The sequence below is a fragment of the Pezoporus occidentalis genome, unplaced genomic scaffold, assembly GCF_034315485.1.
Source record: "Pezoporus occidentalis ecotype Australia unplaced genomic scaffold, CSIRO_AGI_Poc_V1 ctg170, whole genome shotgun sequence".
In the NCBI taxonomy this organism is placed as follows: domain Eukaryota; kingdom Metazoa; phylum Chordata; class Aves; order Psittaciformes; family Psittacidae; genus Pezoporus; species Pezoporus occidentalis.
The window spans coordinates 1-25,247 of record NW_026913532.1 but is presented as its reverse complement, the minus strand read 5'-3'; the positions used below and the strand labels follow the sequence as shown (position 1 = coordinate 25,247).

Sequence of the window (25,247 nt, the reverse complement as noted above, 5' to 3'; positions counted from 1 at the left end):
AGACAGTCATACCCTGCCTCCCCCCCACCTTCACCATATTTCATGGAGGAAAAACCTTCATTTTTTAAGGTGATATATGATATGGCTTTCCTTGCTACAAGGAAACACTACCCTAATGAATAACGCATACTCTAGAAAAAGAATTAAAGATTTCAAAGAAAAAGAATTACCAATCCTGGCGCATTTCCAGAATATTCCCAATAATCTGTGAAGATAAAATAAATTAATTAGTCTCTTGGTTTAATAAAATAACTTAAGTCAACTGGTTTTCCTTCTTCTACGCTAAACCAATCCAAATTAACAGTAGTTTATCAACTTGACACTCTTCTTGACATCAGAAAACACCAGACAACTGCACAGAGGTGTACAGGCTAGGAACCAAAAAAGTGAGAAAGTTCTTGCTAAGCCCAGTAAGGCATTTTGCATGCAAGAAAACAAAGATGCTCTTAGTCAGTGTGTTCCAAATCTAAAGATTTAATCAAAATTTTATATACTACATTAAAGTAACCCAGACAGAAATTTATACAAAGAAAAAACACAGAATAAAAAAAATACTGGAGTAGGAAATATTGCAGATGGGAAACTTTTTATGTTAAGACTCTGAAGCAAGTTTTCTTGCAGGTGTAAGGGATGATAAACCTGAGTACTTTTAATGCTTTGTAGTGCCTCTTTTGTATTTTCCTCAGCAAAGGTAGATAAAAATGCCTTTTATAGAAGAGTATACTCATAGGTGTAATCTGATGTAAAACACTTGTGTTGAAATAAATAGCAAAACAATTACTCAGATTCGGTTTTATTCTCCTATGAAGGTTTATCTTGTCATGTCTCTAATGCTAATTGCACAGAACATTAATTCTCACAAGTGAAGTAACACACGACAAAAACAGGATTCAACTATTCAGAACACATCCAAAAGGATGTACAAGCATAGAATCATAGAATAGTTAGGATTGGAAAGGGCCTTAAAATTATCTAGTTCCAACACCCCTGCCATTGGCAGGGACACCTCACACTAAACCATGTCACCCAAGGCTCTGTCCAATCTGGCCTTAAAGATTGCCAGGGATAGAGCATTCACAACTTCCTTGGGCAACCCATTCCACTGCCTCACCACCCTCACAGTAAAGAACTTCTTCCTTATATCAAATCTAAACTTCCCCTGTTTAAGTTTGAACCCGTTACCCCTTGTCCTATCACTACAGTCCCTAATGAAGAGTCTCTCTCCAGCATCCCTATAGGCCCCCTTCAGATACTGGAAGGCTGCTATCAGCCCACCTCACAAGTGTGTCAAAGTCCCTCTGGATGGCATTCCTTCCCTCCAGTGTATCAACTGAACCGCACAGCTTGGTATCATCGGCAAACTTGCTGAGGGTGCACGTATGTCCCAGATTTATAATTTCTCTGTGAACTAAAATAATTTCATATTGACAGTTCAAGAGGAACATGACTGAAGACTGCTTTATGATATGAGGAAGAGGGGAAGAATATTGAAGCATCCCCAACTAGAAGCCAGCTTTTATCCTTACAAATGATGGTCAAAACTCTGTTGAAAGCTTGTCTACAGGAAGGTTTCCTTCATAGTATGACTGCATAGTATGGAATGCAGTAAAAACATCTGGATTCAACTATAGTGTCTATTTGTAGATTTATGGACTAAAAAAAAAAACCTAATTATTTTTCCTCCTTCTCCTGATACGTGTATCAGCAGTAACTTCAGTCTATGTTATTTGTGGGGTTCTATCTACTACCTGCTGTGATGGCAGTTCTCCAAGTGCCTTCCCACAGTGCTCTGAACCCATCCACAATGCTTTCATTCTCTCTTCTCCATTTCTTGGTCTCTGAAAATTGCCTATTTTTTTATCTCCATAAATGCAGACAGGTAGTTTTGAGCCACTTGCTCATAGTACTTCAGCAGTCAATGTATCCTGTGCTGTTTTGTTGTTTTTTTTTTTTCATAATTTCTGTACTACTTCATATTTTAGGGCCCCTTTTATGGTCTTTGTTTACTTCAGCATCCCTTTGTCTTTCCATTTAACAGCCTCCCCTTTATTCCTGAAGCAAAAGTCTGGTGTTGACAGGTGAGAACCAAGTGTTCCAAGAGACAGCAAGTGATTCAGGTTTTTGAAGTCAAAGTGAAATGCACTGTGAACAGCATTCCAGCATTTTCGTTTTTTAGAATGCAGGCCCTTTCATTTGTGCTTTAGATTGTTTTACTCAAGACAAAAGTATTTCTGTCAAAGCTATTTTTTTTCTGCTTTTATATAGCTCCACAAGTAGAAGTAATAACCCCTACATGTAGGCGATTATACTGTTCCTGTCTAAGAGGTCATACAGTAAAGTAACCTGAAGATATATATGCACTTTTTGAAGATGCATGCAAGTAAAAAGGCATTCACCTGTAAATGTTTTAATCTCACAGAGCAAAACACACAGCCCTGTTAATACTGTGTGGATGGCACATAAAACTCTTGAAACTGTTGTTACTCTCTGTAAAATTAACATTTGCAGATTACTGCTGCAAAGTCAACACAAAAGCTGCCACAGTCCAGCATCTCATGTTGCCATCTCTCAAAAACCTGCCCAGGAGGTCAAAGAAATAAAACATCACTATCCTTTTCTTACACATATTTGTAGAATCTTACCTGGGAAAAAGCGTATTAACTCCTTCAGGCAGTCTATAAACATGCTAATTTTGCCTAACAATTTCAGCAAGGGTATTTTTTGCCTTCTCAAGGTTTTCTTGATCGTGTGTAATGATGTGAGGTTATAACTGAAGTAATGTATATTGTTCTTAGAATCACAGAATTGTTAGGGTTGGAAAGGACCTTAAGATCATCTAATTCCAAACCCCTGCCATGGGCAGGGACACCTTACGCTAAATCATATCACCCAAGGCCTCATCCAATCAGGCCTTGAACACTGCCAGGGATGGAGCATTCACAACCTCCCTGGGCAACCCATTCCAGTGCCTCACCACCCTCACAGTAAAGAATTTCCTTCTTATATTCAACCTAAACTTCCCCTGTTTAAGTTTTAACCCATTACCCCTTGTCCTGTCACACAGTCTCTAATGAAGAGTCCCTCTCCAGCATCCCTATAGGCCCCCTTCAGATACTGGAAGGCTGCTATGAGGTCTCCACACAGCCTTCTCTTCTTCAGGCTGAACAGCCCCAACTTTCTCAGCCTGTCTTCATACAGGAGGTGCTCCAGTCCCCTGACCATCCTCGTGGCCCTTCTCTGGACTTGTTCCTACAGTTACATGTCCTTTTTATGTTGAGGACACCAGAACTGCACACAATGCTCCAAGTGAGGTCTCACAAGAGCAGAGTAGAGGGGCAGGATCACCTCCTTCAACCTGCTGGTCACGCTCCTTTTGATGCAGCCCAGGATACGGTTGGCTTTCTGGGCTGTGAGCGCACACTGCCGGCTCATGTTCATTTTCTCATCAACCAACACCCCCAAGTCCTTCTCCGCAGGGCTGCTCTGAATCTCTTCTCTGCCCAACCTGTAGCTGTGCCTGGGATTGCTCCGACCCAGGTGTAGGACCTTGCACTTGGCATGGTTAAACTTCATGAGGCTGGCATTAGCCCACCTCACAAGCGTGTTGAGGTCCCTCTGGATGGCATTCCTTCCCTCCAGGGTATCAACCGAACCACACAGCTTGGTGTTATCAGCAGACTTGCTGAGGGCACACTCAATCCCACTGTCCATATCACCAACAAAGATGTTGAACAAGACCGATCCCAACACCGATCCCTGAGGGACACCACTTGTTACTGGTCTCCAGCCGGACATTGAGCCATTGACCACAACTCTTTGTGTGCAGCCACCCGGCCAGTTCTTTATCCACCGAGTGGTCCATCCATCAAATTGATGTCTCTCCAATTTAGAGACAAGGATGTCCTGTGGGACAGTGTCGAACGCTTTACACAAGTCCAGGTAGATGGCATCAACTGCTCTACCCCTGTCCATCAGTTCCATAGCCCCATCATAGAAGGCCATCAGATGGGTCAGGCAGGATTTCCCCTTAGTGAAGCCATGCTGGCTGTCACCAAGCACCTTGTTGATTTTCATGTGCCTTAGCATGCCTTCCAGGAGAATCTGCTCCAAGATTTTGCCAGGCACAGAGGTGAGACTGACTGGTCTGCAATTCCCTGGGTCATCCATTTTCCCCTTCTTGAAAATGGGGGTTATATTTCCCTTTTTCCAGTCATCGGGAACTTCACCTGACTGCCAGGATTTCTCAAATACGATGGCCAGTGGCTTCGCAACTTCATTTGCCAGCTCCTTCAGGACCCGTGGATGGATCTCATCAGGACCCATGGACTTGTGCATGTTCAGGTTCTTAAGATGGTCTCGAACCAGACCCTCTCCTACAGTGGGCGCAGGGTCTTCATTCTCACAGTCCCTGCGTCTGCCTTCCAAGACTTGGGTGGTTTGGTCAGAGCCTTTGCCAGTGAAGACCAAGGCAAAGAAGTCATTCAGAACCTCAGCCTTCTCCAAATCCTGTGTAGCCAGCTCTCTCGAGACCTGCCTGAGGGGGCCTACATTCTCCCTAGTCTGTTTTTTATTTGCTATGTACCTGTAGAATCCCTTCCTGTTATCTTTAATACCTCTAGCTAAGTTTAATTCTAACCGGTCCTTAGCTTTCCTAACCTGGTCCCTAGCTTCTCGGTAGAAGAAGAGCATCCCTCTACTCTTCCCATGCCACCTGTCCTTGCTTCCACTTATTATAAGCCTCTTTTTTCATTTGAATTTTCCTCAGGAGCTCCTTATCCATCCAAGGAGGTCTGCTGGCCCTCCTGCTGCACTTCCTTCTGGTTGGGATGCAACACTCCTGAGCTTGTAGCAGGTAATCCTTGAATATCAACCAACAGTCTTGGGCCTCCCTGCCCTCTAGGGCTGTATCCCATGGAACCTTCCGAAGCAGGTTCCTGAAGAGGCCAAAGTCTGCTCTTTTGAAGTCCAGGGCAGTGCGCTTGCTGCACGCTCTTCTCACTGTCCTGAGGACCTCAAATTCGAGCATCTCGTGATTGCTGCATCCCAGGCTGCCCTGGAGCGTCACATTTCCAACGAGCCCTTCCCTGTTGGTGGGCACAAGGTCAAGCATGGCACCTCTCCTTGTCAGCTCCTCTATTACTTGCAGAAGGAAGTTGTCTTTCAAACAATCGAGGAACCTCCTGGATTGCTTGTGCCGGGCCGTACCGTCCTTCCAACAGATGTCAGGGTGGTTGAAGTCACCCATGAGAACAAGAGCCTGAGAGCGTGAGGCTTTTCCTATCTGTCTATGGAGTGCTTCATCTGCAGATTCTCCTTGATCAGGCAGCCTGTAACAGATCCCCACAGTAATGTCTCCCATAGCTATGTTCCCTTTAACCCTGACCCACAAACTCTCTGTTGACTGCTCACCTGTCCCCAGAAAAAGTTCCATACTCTCCAGCCTATCCCTAACATAAAGGGCAAATTCCCCTCCCCGCCTGCCAGACCTGTCTTTTCTAAAGAGCCTGTAACCTTCCATTCCAGCACTCCAGTCATAGGAGCCATCCCACCATGTTTCTGTGATTCCCATTATATCATACCCCCGTAGATGTGCACACACCTCTAATTCCTCTTGTTTGTTCCCCATGCTACGGGCATTTGTATAGAGGCATCTGAGCCGAGCTCCAACTGAAGCCGGCTCATTGGCTGGAGCGGCTGGGATATCTCTACATTGCTCCAAGCATTTATTATAGGTTCTGGCAACTGACTGGGTGTGTTGGGATGGAATGATGCCCCCCTCCCCCAACACATCTAGTTTAAAGCCTCCTCGACCAGTCTGGCAAGCCTCCTACCAAAACTGCTCTTTCCCTTCTTTATCAGAGCAGCTCCACCAGCCCTCACTAGACCTGGCCTACAAACTTGGGTCACATGTTCAAGACACCCAAACCCCTGACTATGACACCACCCTTTTAACCAGTTATTAACCTAGCCAATCCTCCTAGCTTTATTTAGGTCCTCCCCTGTACCCTGGAGAATTGATGAAAAGAGCACCTGAGCTCCAGAGCCCCTAACCACCTCCCCCAGGGCTCTGTAGTCCTTCTTGATGTTCCCCAGACTACTACTATCTATATCCGTAGCACCCACATGTACCACCAGGAGTGGGTAATAGTCCGTGGGACTTACTAGAGCAGGCAGCCTCTCTACCACATCCCTGATCCATGCCCCTGGTAGGCAACACACCTTCCTTGAGACGGGGTCTGGCCGGCAGACAAGTGCTTCTGTACCTTTCAGTGTAGAGTCCCCTACTACTACGACCTGCCGCTTTTTCCTAGCAGCACCAGTAGAGATCTTCTTTACCAGGGCATCAGCCGGCTGTTTCCGGCTCGAGTGCGTTTCCTCATTAGCCCCCTGCAGGACAGCAAAGCGGTTCTGCGTGGGGACAGGGGACTTAGGGGGAAGCCCCTTGCTTTTGGTTGTCCTTTTCCTTCTTTTTTTTTTTCTTGTCACTAATTCCCAGCTTCCCAGGTTAACGGCCTCCTTCTTTCCTTCATGAGGTAGAGGTAAAGCTTGAGGCCCCTGCACAGTTTGGGCGTGGAGCAAGCATCCCTGCTTCCTCTCAGCTTCCCTGACATCTTGCAGTCTATTAAGAGCATCCCGCAGCTCAGCCACCTGCTGCAGGAGGACCTCCACCAGGGAGCACCGAGTGCAGCCCTGCCCATTGTGCACCATTCCCTCACAAGGCCAGTACAGACACTCTCTACACCCCGAGCTCTGCACTGCAGCCTCCCCTCTCATCAGCTCCGTCTGGGTGCCTACGCTGGCCACCGCCGGGGCAGCCAGAGCAGAGCTCCCGGACTGGGCCCTGATCATAAGGTGAGTGCTCACCATCCCGCTCGCCTGCCCGCGCAAACTGTCCTCGACCCGCTCTGTTCGCCGCGCTCCCTGGGGCAGGTTTTTACCCACTCAGGGCTGGTGCCGCTGCTTCCGGCTCCGCCCCCTGTGAGTCAGCTGCTCGCTCTCGTCAGCTGAGCTGCCGGCTCCTGGGCAGGTCCTGTCGAGGACTCGAGGCTCCCTGGGTGGCTCTTGTCGCTCTGAGTTGAGGCTCCTGGACGCTGATCTGCCCCCGGTCCAGTGTTGAAGGCGCCCTCTCTCGAGCTACTCACCTCAGCAATTCATAGCCCTGGAAAAACTGCTTGTTGGCAAAAATATGGATTTTCCTTTCTGATGTGCAAAACAGAACATGGCTTTCATCATCTATCCTCATTGCAGTTAACAATTTATGGTCTTAAAGTCATTACTGGTTTGAGGACTGACAAGCCTTCCAACAGATGACAACAGCACCTTTTTAAGAAGCTTGTGCTGCTATTGGAACAGCTCAGTACATCTGTTTATCTACATAGTTTGCTGCTGAGCAAAAGTAAATTGAAGTCTGGGCCTCCTACACAGCTATAATCACAGCCTCTGGATGATCAGGGGAACTTGCATTGGAAGAAGAGCCTGTACAGGCCTTTTGCTCCCCTGGACTTTCATATTACTGCTAATCTCAGGTCCAACACATGCATCTTTCAAGTCAAAACCTGTTTTGTTTAATCATTTATTACAGAAATGATGCTGACTTGAACGAATCTGCTCCAAAATAATTTCTTTCGAAGCACCTACTCAAAGTAATTACACTCTTCTTTATTCTCTTCATCATCATGTTCATCTTCATCCTCGGCATTATGCAGGTTAAACATGTCAATCTGGCTTGAATACCTGCTGTTTTCTGGGAGCCATAAGTCAAATGTGTATGAGCTGCTGCATATTCCTGGTTTTCACTGTCAATGTTAAAAGTACTGATGGTGAGAGTGGTGTTGGTTTTTGGAGAACAAAAAATACAAAGGAATGAAACCCAGTAAGATGAGAAAGGTTTAGTGGGGCTTTAGACTTTAGCTGCTAGACTGGGAATGCTGAAAAATGCAGCTGCCATGTGTTCACCAGGACAACCCCATAGCCACTACAGTAGGGTACGCGAGAGGCACCCCACTGCAATGCTCATGGGAAGTCAAAGGAAATCTCTGCTGCATTTAAGCTAACACATCTTTCTGCTTAGCATGGAGACAAGAAACTATGTTGTGGTACACATTTTCCTCTAGTTAGCATGAAACAGCCAATCTCAACTTGTTTTCCCAACCTTAAATGATATTGCTCAGGACAAAGCACACACAAACACTCAGATGTGTCAGGGAAAATGAAGGTCTAAAATTCTGTTGCCTTGGTAGGAAAAGACACATTTTGGTAGAAGTCGACAGGATGAAATACTGTATTATGAGGATGGGTGACATCACTTTGCAACACAGTTTTCCCAACCAACAGAAACACGTTTCTTTACTTACTATCAACGGATTTAAATCTTCACCAAAGTTACCACTCAGTCAGAAATCAACATCTCTTTTGTCACTTGAATATTTTATCACTACTTTTTTATCATTTGGAATAGGAATAATGAGGTAAGATCATCTCTGGGGTAAAATGAAATATTACTAGAATGTGTTTTATCCAGTACGTCTAGACATTTCAATTTGAGCATGGAATATGTTAGTGAAGAGGGACAGGGTTTAACAACTTAATTATGAGCTCCACGTAAACATCTTACCATCCAGGAAACAAATTTCATTGCTTCCAGGCCAACGTTCTATTCTCCAGTACAAAGTACTCTACAAGCTATATATAAAAACCAAAATAGTATGTCCAACACCTCTACAAATACAAACCTACAGATCAAACGCCCAACTCCTCCACTGTGTCAGCACCCTTTGAAAACATACTGTGAAGAGAGTTCTATTGTATTCCAGACAGATTTGCCTCGAGAATAAACAGAGTAGCTCCAGATTAAAGGAAACACTCCTTGCCAAGAACAGCCCTAAAATTTTAATCAGTAAAATATTCTTACTTCTTTACTGTGTATACCTCATTGACTACTGTGTTATCTTCCACTAGCAGACATTCAAATTCCCCTTGTCTCCCTCCATCCCACACAGTCCTTCATGAAGTCATCCTTTCTTTCCATCTTTTATCAAAAGAAATCTCTCATGTCAGTGACAACGTCACAGCCTCATATGAAAGGACACAAGCATTTTCACGTTAGAACTCGAAACTGAAAAAAAAAACCTTAGCACACTTTAAGTATCTTACACTGTTGAAAGAAAATCCATATGATAAAACAGCAACTCCAGAGGCTAATTACAACAAAGGTTTTCAGGAGACAAACAGTGAAGGTTTTTTGGCGAGGAGTCTACTTAAGACTTGACACTTTTTCTGAAAATTAGATGCAGAAGTGGCAGAAAAAGGGGAAAAAAAAAAACAAACCAAAACCAGACCAACACATTTTCTTTTACAGCAAATTATCTAATGGAAAAAGTAGACAAGTGAAACACCCAGTGCCCAAAAGCCTGCCTGATTTTTTCCACCTAGAACATCACCAGCTAGAATTATTCCTATTTCTGTAAATACTATCTCCTTTGTGTTATCCTTGGGTGACAGTATTACTGAAATGCTAAGCATGGCCATAGTGGTTTCAAGGTCAAAATTGCCCAATTGTTACTTTCAACTCACACCATTTAATTGACAGCTCTGCATATTGCTCATTGCACCCAACATACAGTCATATTCATTTTTAGCACAAAGAAAAATGGTAAACCAGAATTAAGGGTATTAACAGCATTAAGTGAGGCACAGATTTGGCTCTGTGGCTGTCCCCATTTCCCACTGCCCCCCAAAATGTGCTGTTGAACAGGGTAGAGAACTGTTTTGCAGCAGTATTGGCTCTGCAACAAGAAGCATATTCTTGGAGAATGGGAACACAGATAAGAAAAACACTGGTCACTTAGGAACATGCGTTTAGGAGTAAAAGCAAGACCTGAAGTTAGAGTGACCAAAGGACAAAAAAAAAATAAAATAAAAAAAATGTTAGCTTGCAAAAACTCCTCTAGAAATTCCTTCACCTTGGTGAATACAAACCAATTACTTAAAAAGACCACACAAGCATAGTGTCACTTCCTTTAAAAAATACTTAATTTTTTAGTTACAGATTATTGCTAAAGATGTGTTTCAAACTTGTACCTCCAAAATAACTATCTTGAAAGCAAACAAAAATCCAGCTTCTGCTTTTAGTATTTTTTTACCCACCCTAAGAATAAAAAATAAATCATTACAGCAATAGCCACATGTAGGAAAATGTTTCCTTTATGCCACTCTTTTCTGTATTTTCAATAAGCATCTAATGAGAAAGTTGGAAATCCAAAATTAACTAATAAAGCAGTATTAGCTGGCTTTTTTAATAGTTAATAAATTCTTACCATAAAATTGCAACTAAGTGCTTGCAAATACTTTGTTGCATTCTATTGTAAGTTACAAAATGAAGATCATTATTGTTAAAAATGAGACATTTTTCAAAATAAGATTTGTATTATTGCACACCATTAGAGGATACTAAAACATTGCAGTTAAAACCAGCTTGTCTATTCGTAAAACGAAGAGACTACATACCCGGTTTTATTTTTGTCCAGTAAGCTGGGAGCCAAGGATCTGATATAGGCACATGTGCATATAAGCAGCAAGATGACTGTCAGTAGACTCTGAAAGTTGAAGATGGCAGACTACAGAAGAAAATTAGAAAAAAGAAAAATTACATCCTTGCAGCACAAAACTTCTGTTGCTCCATAAGATGGAGAAAACAGGTGATCCCTTAGACAATGCTCATCAAAACCAAAAGTGAAACCTACAGTGCCAGTGAGCCAGAAATTCCATTAGCAGCAAGCTGCACACAATGGCAGTTTCCTTTCCACAAATGGTAGCTTCTCCTTCTCAATCCATCCCAAGAAGGGTAAAGAAACATTAGGCAAATGTAAAGGTAAAAAAACCGTACACTTTGGCTCCTAGGCACCTGTTCCAAAGCCAGTTTGTGGAAACCCATTAGCAGCAGGCTAAGAGTAACTGAAAACATACGTTCCCACTTGGACAAGAACACAAGTAACTGCAGTTTGCATGAATGTAACATGGTGGTGGTGGTGAAAGTGGAGGTGAAGAGTAACTGGCAGCTAAACAAGTGACAGCCCAGACAGAAAGTAATAAATATACAAAAGGATTGTTAATAAATGCTTTATGAAAACTCTACCAAAAATTCATCAGATTTGTAGAAATATGTACCATTAAGCCCAACTGAACTACAAAAAGATAACATAAATTTTATTTTTAAATCATCTTTTAACATTTTTACTGTAAATACATTTTTAGAAGTGCTAATTATATGGAAAATGATGGACAAATGGAGGAATTGCCTTAGGAAGTTCTGTTGTCTGATAGCAAAACTAATCTGCCAGTAAAAAGATACAATTCTTTAGAAAGAACTGTTATCTGGCTATTTGGTAAAATTTAAAGTATCAGTAATCTGCAGTAAGTACATCCCACAAACATTTATTTGTTGTTTTGTTTTTTTTTATCTGAAGTCTAAGTCTTGCGTGGCCAACCCATTATTTAATATTAATTTATAAGCAACTATCATTGCTGATGTGAAGCAATGTTTTCCAGAAGTATAAACATTATGGGGGTGAAAGAAGATACTCATATAAGGACTGCTGAAGTTTCACAACCAAGTACAAAATCTGGAAGAAAAATGGCTGATGCTGATTTCCATCAACGTGATTGCCACATCACCATTCCAATAAAATATGCACTAGCAACAGTTTTTTCTTCCGTAAGGTTAACCAAAACTTTTAGTAGAAATATTTACCTACTAGTCCACATGATTCTACTAATTACTCCCAAATCTGAGACCTAGATTCTTCTTACAATGTGAAAATAATCCAGCTACACGAAGCTGCAGTTTTATTGTTGCGGGTTTTTTTTTTGTGGTGGGTTTTTTTTTTGTGGATTTTTTTTTTTTTTTTAAACTTAGCATGTCTCAAATGACATTTTGGTCAACTTAACAGCACCAGGTAGTATATGAGGCAATTGCTTACTTCAAAGAGCCTTATCTTCTCTTTGCTCATCTACCCTGATTTGCAAATCCTATTTAGTCTAAACTCCAAAAGAAACGGCAAAGCAAATACCTTAAATTCACTCTTTATTCCGGAGTTCTGATGATGTGTCTAAATGCCTCATTTTTTTTGTAATGCTAAACCCAGAAGGCCAAATAGTAGTACTTAATTAAGTGTGAATATTTAGCACTCGTGAAGGGGCATTAGAGTTTCCTTCTTCAAGCAGATCTCAGTGGGATTTAAGAGCATACCATAGCTCCCATTTCCATAGCCTAAGGCACATCTCTGATGATATATGTGCACTTTCTTCCTGTATCACTAAATGCTAATGTTTTGATACACAATTTTTTCTAAATAGTTAAGAGGAATTATAAAAGAAAATCACATTTCAGTTCACTATTGCATTAACAGGAAATTAAAAGATAAAACCTAGAAGCTCTAGTAGAAACAAAGCCATTGAAACATCCATGAGCCTTCTGAATATGAGATATAAAGCCTTGTAACAAAAAAAAACACAACAAAACCAAAACAAACAAACCCCAAACCCCAAAATCTTAGCTTACACAGAAGTCTCCATGAATCATATGAAGCAATACCAGTACACACATAGAACTGCCAACGTGAACACACGCATTAGGCAGGGCTAGATACACAAATTAATTTAAATGTCTAGGTCAACAAGCAAAATTCCCAAGCCCATCCCCTCATTTCTCATGCCCTTGGTATGACCATATCCTGAGAGACAAAGGCACAGAATGAAAATGTGATTGTAAGGATGCAGTGAGAAGGTAGGCAGGGGAAAAAGTTGAAGAGTAAATGGGAACTACATGCAGCTGACACCCAGCAAGGTGTCTGTGATGAGTGAGAACATGGAGAGGGGGTATTACAGAAGTGAGGTGGTGATCCAACACTCAAAGCCAGCCCTCATGTCCTGCTTTCCTCCCAAGCCACAGCACTTGCTAAACCATGTTCAGTTTAGCTTTTTAGCTTTAGTATTTCAGCTTAGATAGCAATGTCATCATTTATGTTCTACCATGTTGTAAATAGTGGGGCATATCATTCTTAAAGGACAACACACTCCCAACATTATCAGTATAATCTTGCCTTTATACTAGGCACAAACTTTTGCCAACTTCAGAAGCTAGGGAACTCTCAATTCCAGTGCAGAGACAACCCTTACAACCTACAAGTGGCTGCATGTCCTGGCTCCTGTGGGTCTAGGAACTTGATGGGGCTGGCTGGATCCAGGAGTGGCTGCCTCTCAGCAAAGCCAGATACCCCCTATCAACTGATTAATTTGATCAGTCCTCTGGGAGAGACAGCTGCTCTCAACATCTCATCACAGTGCAGCGCCTGCCAGAGCTTGGTTCCCATGAATTCCTGCAAGCTTTCTCCTGCAGCTGCTTCCCAAGGAGGCTGCTGGTATCGGGTACTTCAACACACGAAAATGGCAGGACACGCTTGCTTCCCCTTAAGCAGGGACTGTAAATGTATACTCATGAAATGTGCTATTAGTCAACCAATACGGGCAGTACATAATTGCTCTTTGTTGGGCTCTTCATGTGTTTCTCCAGATATGCAGTGTAGGGCATCTCTGTAATTACAAAAGCCATTCCACTGAAACATGCTATGAATTACACATTTACCTACTTAGCCACTTTAAAAGGACAGACATGCATATTTTAAAATTTCACTACAATTTTAAACTGAAAAATAAAACTTATTTCTGGAGAAAATGGCTTCACATTTCACATCTGAAGTAACTCTTATGGCCCAGCTGAATTTACACAAAAGGGCGATTTATATCCAGCTGCTTTAACCGATGCAATTAAGAGCTGCTGTAAGAGTCATACATGACTCGGAATCCTTTAAAAAAATACTGCATTCACATACCAAGCTATTTGGAAAATATAATATGGGTGGGTTGCACTTCATTTGGTTAAAATGGATTCTTCTTATCCAAAAGTAATTAATTGTAATTTTTCAAACATTTTGACTGGCTTAATGTAGGTCTTGTGAACCTCTTCTGCACACGGAACAACTGATGCTATCTTTTAGACTGCATCCAAAGGCTGCTGAAAAGCCAACCAACTTCCCAAGGCTCAGACTCCAAATCCAGAAAAGAATCAGTGCTGGTACTTTAATCTTGTTTTACAGTGCAAGCTGTGGCATTAATTATGTATACAGACATTTTCTACATCTGCATTTGGCACATTTCTGACATCGTGGAAACACAGCAGTAGTTACACTCTGTGTTACTTAAGTAATTACACTGTTGTCATCCCCCCATCTCCTGTGTGCTATCTCCAGGTACTTTTTGAGTGCTATACATCACCTGCAGCACTAATGACGTATTGTATTCAGCAGAACTTGCAAGAGCAAGCTTTTTCTTAAGTCTTTAGAAATTTTAAACGACAGATTTTAGCTTTCAGACCTACATGCCCAAAGGCTCTTTAAAATAATTTCCCAAATTAGACGTTAAAAAAAAACCTCAAAATTTCCCTGATCATACTGTATCTTAATAATTCCATATAATACATTGCAGAAACAAAGGATGAATACTCCTGAAAGTTTTCTTTTGTTCAGATTAGCAGTGGTGGCATGTATTAGAAATACTCATGTGAATATATGGCAGGTAGAAGACAAAATGTCACAATTAGAGACATTTGAATGTATTTCCATCTGAGCCCACATCTGAACAGTGTAGCTGACATCACAGAGGATGCTGGGGCAAACCAGAGAATTACAAGGAAAGAAACTGTCTCCAGTTGCCTCTGGAAGATATAATCAGCTCCTTTTTCTGGAGTGAGGAGAGAGGGAAGAAGGAGCTTGTGGATGAGTAAGAATAAATCTATGGAATAGTACATGGTAACAAAAGTTTAATATATAAAAGCATGAATTAAATTTCAGTACACTTCAATAAAGTGTTGATTTAGAGAAAAAAAATTCCTGTGTGGCTTAGAAAGGAAATCCTGATGAGCCGTAACATTTGCAGAGCGCTGTCAACCTGATTACATACAATGTTGTCTTCTGCAATTTAGTTTGGATTAAATTTGGGGAGAAGAAAAAAAACAAAAGACACTGCTCAGAGTTCTGGTTATCCACAACTCTTGCACTTTAGCAGTACTGAATTCAATGTGCTTAAAGGAAAGTCATGCTCATATGATCACCTAAATTTTCAGTGATCACTGGTAGATCACAAGTCTCAGCAGACATAGCCATAACAGATAAAATAATCCTAAACTTTTCTACAGTGAAAATATCACGCATAGCAACTCTGTACTCTATTCATTTCATCACTCTTACATTCTCAGATTCAGGTATGGTTTTTTCCCATGTTGCTGCAGACAGCAGCACAGAATTCTTAACCACTTGTTGCTGCAACCCCTGGATAGCACTGTAATAAGTTACATCGTAACTTCTGATGCAACTCTATGCGTCAGGCAAGGTAACGCTGAATATCCCCTTGCCTCACACATGTTCCTTTAAAATAAGCCACGTGATACCACAGTTCTAAAGGGAAAAAAAAAAACAAAACCAATCACCCCATGCAGAACATAAACCCTGTGCTGAGTCCCCCTGGGTTGGTAGAAAGCCTAAAACAAAAGCTCTCCCAATTTATCTCAACAAACCTAATACTGAAGCCAAAGCTTAATCTTCCCTAGACTTTCAGTATTTACAAAATGATTATCTAATTGTGGTGTGACCATGATTTCATCTGTGTGTGCTATGAAAAGAAAGGCTATTGCAGTGCCAGCAAGTTGTTAAACTTTGCTCTAGGTTACTATTAAAACAATCAATTTATGTGGGCAAACACAGTTAAAACTACTGGAATATTCTAAAGAAATAATCGCATTTGTGTAAGATGCTGCAAGAACGTACAGTCTTTCTAGAACAGGTTTTTTTTGTTGGTTTTCTCTTTCCTCCTCGATGTTATAAAATTGATGATTGTGTTCTCTGGAACCAATGAAACAAATGCTGATATTCAATCACTTAGCTGCCTTTCTAACATTAAATCATTACCAAGAGCTTACACTGTAGTTACACTGTGGTTACGCAAGTGCTGATAAAAATGTAAAAGCCTACATTAACACAGTAATGTCAGCTTCAAATCCTATCACAGAGAAGTGAAATCAATCTACGACATTTTAACAAAATCCTTACAAATGTGAAAAAAAAAATGCTCATTATCTAAGGTTTCTATTTGGTACTGCAATTCATATTTCCCCAGTTTAAAACTAATGTTTAGTATAATAATGAAAACAGTAACAGGAAATAAACCATGCAGGACTATTCCCAACTTGCAGGTCAAAGCAACCGCTAAAAAGTAATTAAAACATGCATATAATCATATTATTTTCCAACCTATTCTGAAATAATTTGTTTTCCCACTGCTGCCAAATGTAATCTGATAAAAATGAATGAAAATAAGCATTTGTAAAAGAGGGATGCTAATTAGAACTGTAAGAAAAATACAAAATTTAAAAATCAGTTAAGTTTAAAGTGATTACTCCAAAACTATACTGAAGAACTAAGCAAGAGGTCTTCAGAAAAAATGGTTTGTTCTTAGTAAGTATCCAAATGTGAGTTAGTAGTTACTAACTGCTCCAACACTAACAGCGTTTTTTACTTTACATTTACTGAACACTTACCCTAGCATTTAGTTCATAAGGTATTTAAGTGCAATTAACACAAATTCACACTTCTGCCTAAAATATTCAAAGTTCTAAAATATGTATTTTTGCATTCATAAAATACAGGCTAAGGCTTGATTACAGTAATAGGGAATCTTTCCCTAGACATTTATTGAAGAAGTATGTTATCAATTTAAATGGCAAGTACAGCACATAGGAACTAACACATATGCTTTTCAGTCAACTGAAGTCCAATACATCTGTTTAAAACAGAACAAATCTATTTAAACAAGTAGAAAATGAATTAACAGATGGAAACAGTTGTCCCTTCCTACAAAAGCTTCGTTTTTTTCACTGCAACTCAAGTCCACAGACCAACACTGAAATGACACCTCAAGTGATGATGTTGAAATTCCATGCTTACTTGAATTCCTTCTTCTTTGCCCCCCCCAGTAGTTAAGCAACAGATTCAAAATGGAATTTTTGGTGTAAGCAGCTGGCAGATGCAGTATTTCAGCAAAAAATCTTATATGAAAAAACAAAGTGAAAGTTACAATATTAAGCTTTTTTTTTTTAAACAGGGTTATGTATACAGAGGTGTATGTCTGTATAATTACTCAACACAGATTTATGTTAGATATGGCAGTAAAAGCTTAACATATTGTTTGCTCCACACATTCTCTGCAGATTCTATAGTTTACAGTTTTACTGAGTTTTCCTCTGTTCCCTTCTACCATTAGATAACAGGAATAAACTCTATAAGCCTCTTTTTAAGATGCTGAAGCTTCTCCAGAGTAACAGGGAACCTAACAAGATTCTGCAGGTATAAATAGAGCAGGTGATACTCAGCCATTGCTACAGAACTCTCTACAATTACTTAGATCTTGATTTGTAGCTCTTTTGCCTCTCCTGCTCTAAAAATCTTGACACTAGAGATTTCTAGAGTGTAGTCAAACAGAATGATAAAAAATATCCATGTAAAGAAAAAGACATTCTCTCCCACAAGTAAGCAAGTTCTGGCTTCTCTTTCTGTTCACCGAAGTAAGCCTAATTATAAACTCTTACCATTCCTGTGTTTTTGGTAACTGAGCAGTATTGTTTCTAGTGTATCAGCTAACTCTCCCTTCTGCAACACCATGCTGTCCAGTTTGTTTAACCTGAATTTACAAGAAAATCTCAATGAAGAGTCAAAGGCCTGTGCGAATGAAAGACATAAGAGCCATTCTAACACGCCAGCACATTTTGAACTGCACAACATCCTTACTCTAACAAAAGCAGCATGCAAAAAGCTTCTGTTTGTAAAACAGACTTCGAAGAAAGTCAAAGATCTCAAAAATGAAGACACTGTAATATTTCTGCTTTGTTGTGTTGCATACTTTTGACATCTGCAATACAGCTAACATTTTATCTGCCAGTGCTTGATGAATTTAGGAAAATAATGTTATGGTGAAAGTTTTACTGTCATACCAAAGTCACAAGCAAAACTCAAAAACTAGCCAGAGATTGGCTCCATAGCACAAGAAGAAAAATAATACTGAATCTCTTACTTCCACAGAAGGCCTGTGCAACTCAAAGCTGAACTGCGTTCCTAAACATCTTTACAGAAAGCCTAAGAAGTTGCTCCATGCACTAGAGGGATAGTATGATCTTTCTGTTCTAAAGGCTACACAAAAAGCTAGTATTTATTTAAGAATTTAAAAAAAACAAAACACAACTTATATATAGCATTTCTATACTTTTTTGTTCTTTTTCAGTAATAGAACCACGTCTTTAAAACATGAAAAATAAACACTTCTTTGTAAGGAAAAAACATATTTTGTTAGCCAAGAAACACTGAAAAGCTCTGCTAAGTCTCTGATGTCCCATGGCAGTGGGCAGGCACCGCTGTAGGTCCCTTGTTTGGAAGAGTTCAGGTGCATCATTTTGATCCTTAGTATCTCTAAAACAGGTATCATTTTTAGATGCCAGCTGTTTCCACCTTCTTTCTGTGGTCATTAAGTTGAAAATGAAAACTTTTGGTGAGTCTTAACACCAAGTTCTGTGCATCAGCAGAAAAACATTTCAACACTATAGCTGTTAGCTTGTGGCAGAGGGTTGGAACTGGATGAGCTTTAAGGTCCCTTCCAACCCAAACCAGGCTGTGATTCTTCTATTACCATGGATGTGCATGGTGTCTAATGCTGTAGCCAACCGAAATATTGTGACATTGATGATTTTATGGTACCTTCCTTTTTTTTTTGTTCAACTTAAGAGTTTGGATCATGAGTGGAAAATCTGCAATGTATAATCTTAATTTTAAATGGCTTACAGAAAAAAAATGATCCACACGTCTCATGTTATTACTGAATAAAATGAAGATGCTTAATAGTAGACAGAATGTCAAAGATGTTTAGCAACAACTGTTCAGCACTCAGCAAAGAAATGGTTTCTCACAGCAGTGTCATTCCTGGCCTGTTCAGGTATGTGGTAAAATTTGTAAAAGCAGACTCACTGCATCCTACTCTTCCCAAATTAGATCAAGAGATGCATCTTACAACAGCAGAATAGTTTCCTTTTCTATAATGGCAGAAGCGAAATATTGATGCCATATTCTCATATCTTCTTGTAAACTGACACAGAAATATCTATATTGAACACTTCAGGTAGTAACTCACAACATGCCCACTCCACAGTAGCATTACTATTTACAGGTGTAGTTATAGATGGTGTAAGATTTACTACGCACTTTATTAGTGTCATTGTCCCTGCCTAGCCGCACTGCATCTTGCGTTTCTCCTCTCCTCTCTCCTTTTCAGTTCTCTGAGAAACTTGTCATTCTGATGTGAGGAAAGGTACATGGAAAGCAAGCCTTCTTGCTTCTTCCTCAATTAGCAGTGTTTCTTCCTACTGCTAGGGGCATGCCAGAGCTGCAAGTACTGACTGCAGGGATGCGAGTCAGTTGTTGCACACCTGGCGGCAAAGGAGGTCCTAGCATCTTCTTACATTACAGATTTGGTGTAAAACTCTCAGATCTCCAGCAAAATCAAATTAGTTGGGTAGAAAAGGATTTATCAGATGAAAAATGTGTTACTTCAGCTGTAACTGCCTGAAATTCTAACTGCTTCTTATTTAAAAAAATACAACGCCTCATGGTGTTATAACACTTAACATGTAAAAAGTTGTCCATTATTATTCCAAAACATATTCACAACACCAAGACACCTTAAGACTGTAAGACAAACTAGAAGATGTTTTCAACCCTATCTACCTTTAGGCCACAATAAAAGCAAAGGTATTGGCAAATTTGAATCAGGATCGATTCCTCTTTGTAACACTGAATATGCCAAACATAAAACTTTGTACTTGATTCCTGAGAGCATTTTTGCACAACAGTGTCTCAGATTCTGGTATGTTTATATCCAAGGGCTTGGTTTGGATCAATATTTACTAATGAATGTTTTTACAATTGGTTATATGAGCAATTCCCCTTCCTTCTATAAACACCATTCTAAGAGAGCAACAAAGATTGTAGCAGAAATGTTTGCCCTCATGGAAAGTTCCCAAATTATTTTTTTCAGCAGTAATGTGGGGCTTGAGGTCAGACCTAACCAGAGGGTGAAGGGAAAGCAGACATCTTTGTGAAGTCCTCTGCAATTCTTGATTCTCCATCACCAAATTGCAATTGCAGACAGAAAATGTATCCACTAAGCCACTTTTTGCATGTGTACTCATGTTTAGCTGAAACTGTACCTTTTTGCTACGAGGGAAAGTGACACTTTGGCATGTGAGAGGCTCATTATCAATTTTAATATTACTTTAGGCTTCCTCCCTTTTTCCTACCCACCACGGGCATGTGGCAATTTTCTCAACCCCACCAGGGAAAGTTTCGTTTCCAGAAACAAAACTGCAGAAGTTGACACATTATTTCTGAAGGTCAGTAAACAATACATACACTTCTAAATTAATTAAGCAGCTGTGTCATTATACTGAATCCCTTCTTTTTCCAGTAACTTTTTTATCCATTGAGCAGCTTCTACGTGCTTTCAAAGATGGTATAAGTTAAAATAGTGGATTTTTTTTTCCTACTCACTCGCAGCAAACAGGAGAAAAACAAACACAAGTTGTGCTTTCTGTTCAGCAGCAGCTGGCCGTTCACCCAGGACAAATCAGGACTTGCTTAGTAAGAACATAATAAGGAAGCCTGGGAGACAATGGGATAGAAAGTTCCAAGGGATAAAGTCCTTTGGAAATTCTGCTTCAAAAATTACTCTGTTCACAGTGCTAATGGCCACAGTTTGCAGCTCATTTTCTTTGGAGAAAGAGAATGAACTGGAGTTGTATCTCTGCTCTCTGCCATCTGCTGATACACAGACAGCAGCTGCTTCCTATCCCACAGCCAAGGGTGAGCTCAAAAGAAAAGTGTCATTAATTACAGCTCATGACTGATAATCTTACGAAACAATTTTTTTTAAAAACAGCCATGGCACCAAGGTAGATTCCTGGAAAATCCAAAGTCCTGAATATTCTGTGGTAACTATTGTTTTCCCTGAGGAAATTCAAACACAAGACTGAGGAATCTTACTCTAACCTATGCTGACATAAAATCACAGGAAAAATCTCACTGAAAGATTCTATCTTATCTCTGGTTCCTTTAAGCATACTGAGTAGCCTCCAACAAGCAAGATGGACAGCTAAAAAAATTCCTGGAAGATCTTGTACACATGCAATCTTTTTGTTAGGTATAAATATTATATTTAAGTTCTAAACTAGCAACGCAATTGTCTCATCTGCTGATCATCAAGGTTATCTTGCCTTTTTACAATCTCAAATCGTTTTAAGTACTACAGAAAATAGCAAGGTGATGCTCTACTTCTGTGCAATCTACCTTTTCAAGGCACTGATTAGAGGTGAGGTATTCACTTCCCCTCTACCTCACTTGCTCTCTGTATGTTTAGATCTTCTGAGATAATTTATGCCTCTTAGCATAAAAACCCTTTGTTCACTGCTTGAAGCCACAGATTAGAACAGGTTTATCTAAAAGATATGCCAAGGAATGCTCAGGTGAGCAACTTCCAGCAATTTCCTGCTGGTGACAAGATCTGGAGCCTAAGAACTTTTTCTTGAACTAAACCATCAGAAAATCCAAGAGATACTGATCTTTTAATAAATACATGGGAAGTACAAAAACACTGCGGAAGCTGCAAAGTGTAAATCACTGGTGATGGATAACCTGTCAAGGCCAGGTTGGACAGGGGCTGGATGAACCTTGTCTACTGGAAGGTGTCCCTGCCTGTAGCAGATGGTATCAGACTAGGAGATATTGAAGGGTCCCTTCCAATCCACAATAGTCTGTGATTCTAAGAAAAATTATGAAAATACTCAAAACAATTCTGTGTTGAAGTGAAGGTTATGTACCTTTACTTGTACAGAGAAAACGGTTTTCATTTTTTCCTTTTACCTGTTCCTTTGTTTTTCCTTCTAATTTTAAAATCATGTATCTGCACTGCTTTATATAAAGATCTTTGTCTCAACTGCCAAAGATTATTTCACAGCACAGCTTTAACTCTAACCCAAATGCAAACAGAATCACAAACTCACAGCCTGGTTTGCGAAGGAACCTTAAAAGCTCATCCAGTTCCAATTCCCTGCCACAGGCAGGGACACCTTCCACTAAACCAGGTTGCTCCAAGCCTCATCCAATCTGGCCTTGAGCACTGCCAGGGATGGGGCAGCCACAGCTTCTCTGGGCAACCTGTGCCAGGGCCTCACCAGCTTCAAAGGGAAGAACTTCTGCCTAAGAGCTCATCTTAATCTCCCCTCTGTCAGATTAAAGCCGTTCCACCTTTTCCTGTCATATAAAGAATATAGATAAGTTGTTTACACTCTTTATACACAGAATGTAAACAACCCAAAAACCAAACAACCCAAAACCCAACCCCCAAAAAGCAGAAATCACAGAAAACATTAATGGCAATGCTAATAAACCTCTACATCATTTCTATACACGACGTAACACTTTCCATTAGAAGACAGACCTAGGCCCCTGGCACTACTCCTGCAAAAGGAGAACAGCAGTCAGTGCCAAGATTCAGCTTACTGCTCTGGAAGCAAGGATGCCCATCGACATATGCATTAAATCAGAATGGAAGAACAGAAACACCACCGTGGGAGGCGCACTGCAGGTCGGAGCGGGGACTGCTGCGCCACCGAGCACCCAGGCCAGGCAGGAAGGCAAAGGGTCGCAGACATGCCCGGGTTGACATACTGCTAGGCCAATTGCTAAGCCAGGCTTTACGGTGTAACTGGGACGGCTGCGATCCCGCCGGCTCGCTGCCCCAGGGCGGGGTGAGGCCTCGGCCTTGAAAAGGCTCAAAGACCCGACACAGCCAGGCCACGCCCAGCCAAAACAAGATGTGCGGGGCTTGCGGGGCGGCAGCAGGCCCATGGGCTATCGCTCGGCTGGCAGGGTCGTCAGGAAGGGGCCGGGAAGCGGCCCGGTCCCGCAGTGCCCCAGAGCGGCGGAGCCACCGCCAGCCCGCCCGCGCCCCGCACTTACCATGGCGACCCGCTCTCGGCCACATCACACTTCCGGCAGGCTAGGCCGGGCCGGGCGGAAGCGCCCCTTCAGGGGCACGGGGTGGGCCAGTAGCGGGATTGGGGGATGGTACGGGAAAGGACTGCGATTGGCGGATGCGGCTGGAGAGAGGCTAGGCGGAAGGGCGAGCTCGGTTTCTCGTTGGCTGCCGTGCCGCCGAGGGAGCGCGGCTTTTCGGCACAGGCGGAAGCGGCTGCGGCGGCGCGGCAGGAGGTAGGTGAGGCTGGCCTGACGCCCCGCCCCATCGCCATGAGGAGGTGCTGGCTACCGGGGCTGGGGAGAGCGGCCCCTACTCGGACAGCTAGTGCTGGTGCCCTCAGGGTATCGAGCGCTCAGCCAAACCGGTTCGGCCGGGTGGTGGGGCAGTTTACCGGCTGCGCAGGGGGCGGGCTGGTTGTCCGTGCGCCCGCGGGGTGTGTGGGAAGCGCTGTGCTCTCCGGTCCTGCGGAGGGGAGACCCGGCCCGAGCGCGAAGAACACAGCTATCGCCTTAATGAGTTAGTTTTTACTGTAAAGTTCAGGCTCTGTTCTCTCTCATGTAAAATACAGACTGGCTTCCTTTTACGAGCGAGTTTAGCGGGGGGGGGGGGGGGGGGGGCTGTCCTCGAGCAAGCAGAACCTCCTGGTCTGACCTCTCCGGTCCAGTTTGCTCTTGTCCTGTACTCATTGCTGGTAGAGGTTTTTCACATGCTTCCCTTTCTTGCAATTGCACTTAACACATCAAGTAAAATTTAAATTGCTTTGGGTAATGGTGGTATGTTTCCTTGTCATGACCACAGTGTTTCTTGTGTGATTGATGACACAAAATTATTACAACAGCTAGGTGTTACTCATCTACATCTAGATCCACATCTACATCTAGGTGGTTATGATGCCGTATCCCTGGCAGTGCTGAAGGCCAGACTGGACGGGGCTTGAAGCAGCTTGGCACAGTAGAAGGTGTCGCTGCCCATGGCTTTAAGGTCTCTTCCAACCCAAACCAGTCTGTGAGTCTAGGATTCTGCGTGGCAGGCCTATTAAACTTGTGTGTCAGAGAAACCTGGTACAACTAAAACCTGCTGTGACTTGCACTTGCAGTTGGTTTTGACGATGCTGTACTTCCATTGAGCAATATGAAAGAGGCCTTCATTTTGGCTCAACATGAGAAAGCTGTAGCATGCTTTCTTTAAAAAATAAAAAATCAGGAGACTATTATTCTTTTTATTGAATTAGTTTTGATCCTGTGAGGGTCTTTAGAAAAGGCTAGATACATTCTGACCAGTTCTGTGTAAGAATGTTATGATTATTTCGTATTTAGTGTACGGTGCTGAGGTGTTGGTGTCATGGCAAACCTCTGTTCTGAAGTTCTATGAACAATCTTGTTCTCCTTTTATAAATACATTTTATCTTATAGAAATTGAATGATGTTAAACTTTACAAAGATGATTGCTTTCTCTTGAGGTCTTTGTCATTCTGTATCTTTCAATACTGGGGACAAATTGGTTTTGCTTGTTGAATGTGGGACAGGTTTTGCTTTTTCCCCTTTGTTAAGCAGAAACAAATTTCTCATCATACCAGAAGAAGCTGAGGTTATATTTGACATACTTTCATAAGGTGCTGTAACAGGCTGCAGCGTAGTGGAAGTATGTGTATGAAAAAGAAACAAAAAGCAAAATATATTAAGGCAACTGAAACAAACATACACTTACAGTGCTGTTGCTGTCTTCTAAAGTGCAACTTCATTTGCAGTGGTAACTTTGGTAACTGCAGTTTTGAGTTCTCTGTAAAACAGTAGTTTCAGGTTAATCATCACCAAAATGAATATTTTTCAACATAAGCAGATGTAGAGTTTAAGGTGTATTTTCTTATATAACTGTTTTTTCTGTACTGTACATTTCATACATACTGATTTTAGATTTCTTCTTATTTGTCTCGGGATTACATTAGTCTAGTAACTATGGTGGTTCATTAATTTTCATATTTCCTCACTCATTTAATAAGTAATCAGCAAGTTGCATGGTCATTTTGTCATAGCATGTTCATACCTCTTATTCCTATTTTGTTA

General features: G+C 41.4%; 1 protein-coding gene across 1 annotated transcript in view; it reads right to left on the bottom strand.

Annotated features, from left to right (window-relative positions):
* TMEM167A (transmembrane protein 167A) overlaps positions 1 to 23,270 on the bottom strand; it is a 28,029-nt gene extending 4,759 nt beyond the window's left edge. Inside the window, exons 1-3 of the mRNA XM_062613864.1 lie at positions 23,166 to 23,270; positions 10,507 to 10,616; positions 171 to 205 (exon numbers count right to left, since the gene is read on the bottom strand). Of these exons, the coding sequence (XP_062469848.1) occupies positions 171 to 205; positions 10,507 to 10,616; positions 23,166 to 23,168 (148 nt within the window). The 5' untranslated portion in view covers positions 23,169 to 23,270. The remainder of the gene's footprint in view (positions 1 to 170; positions 206 to 10,506; positions 10,617 to 23,165) is intronic.
* Between the last annotated feature and the right edge of the window lie 1,977 nt (positions 23,271 to 25,247).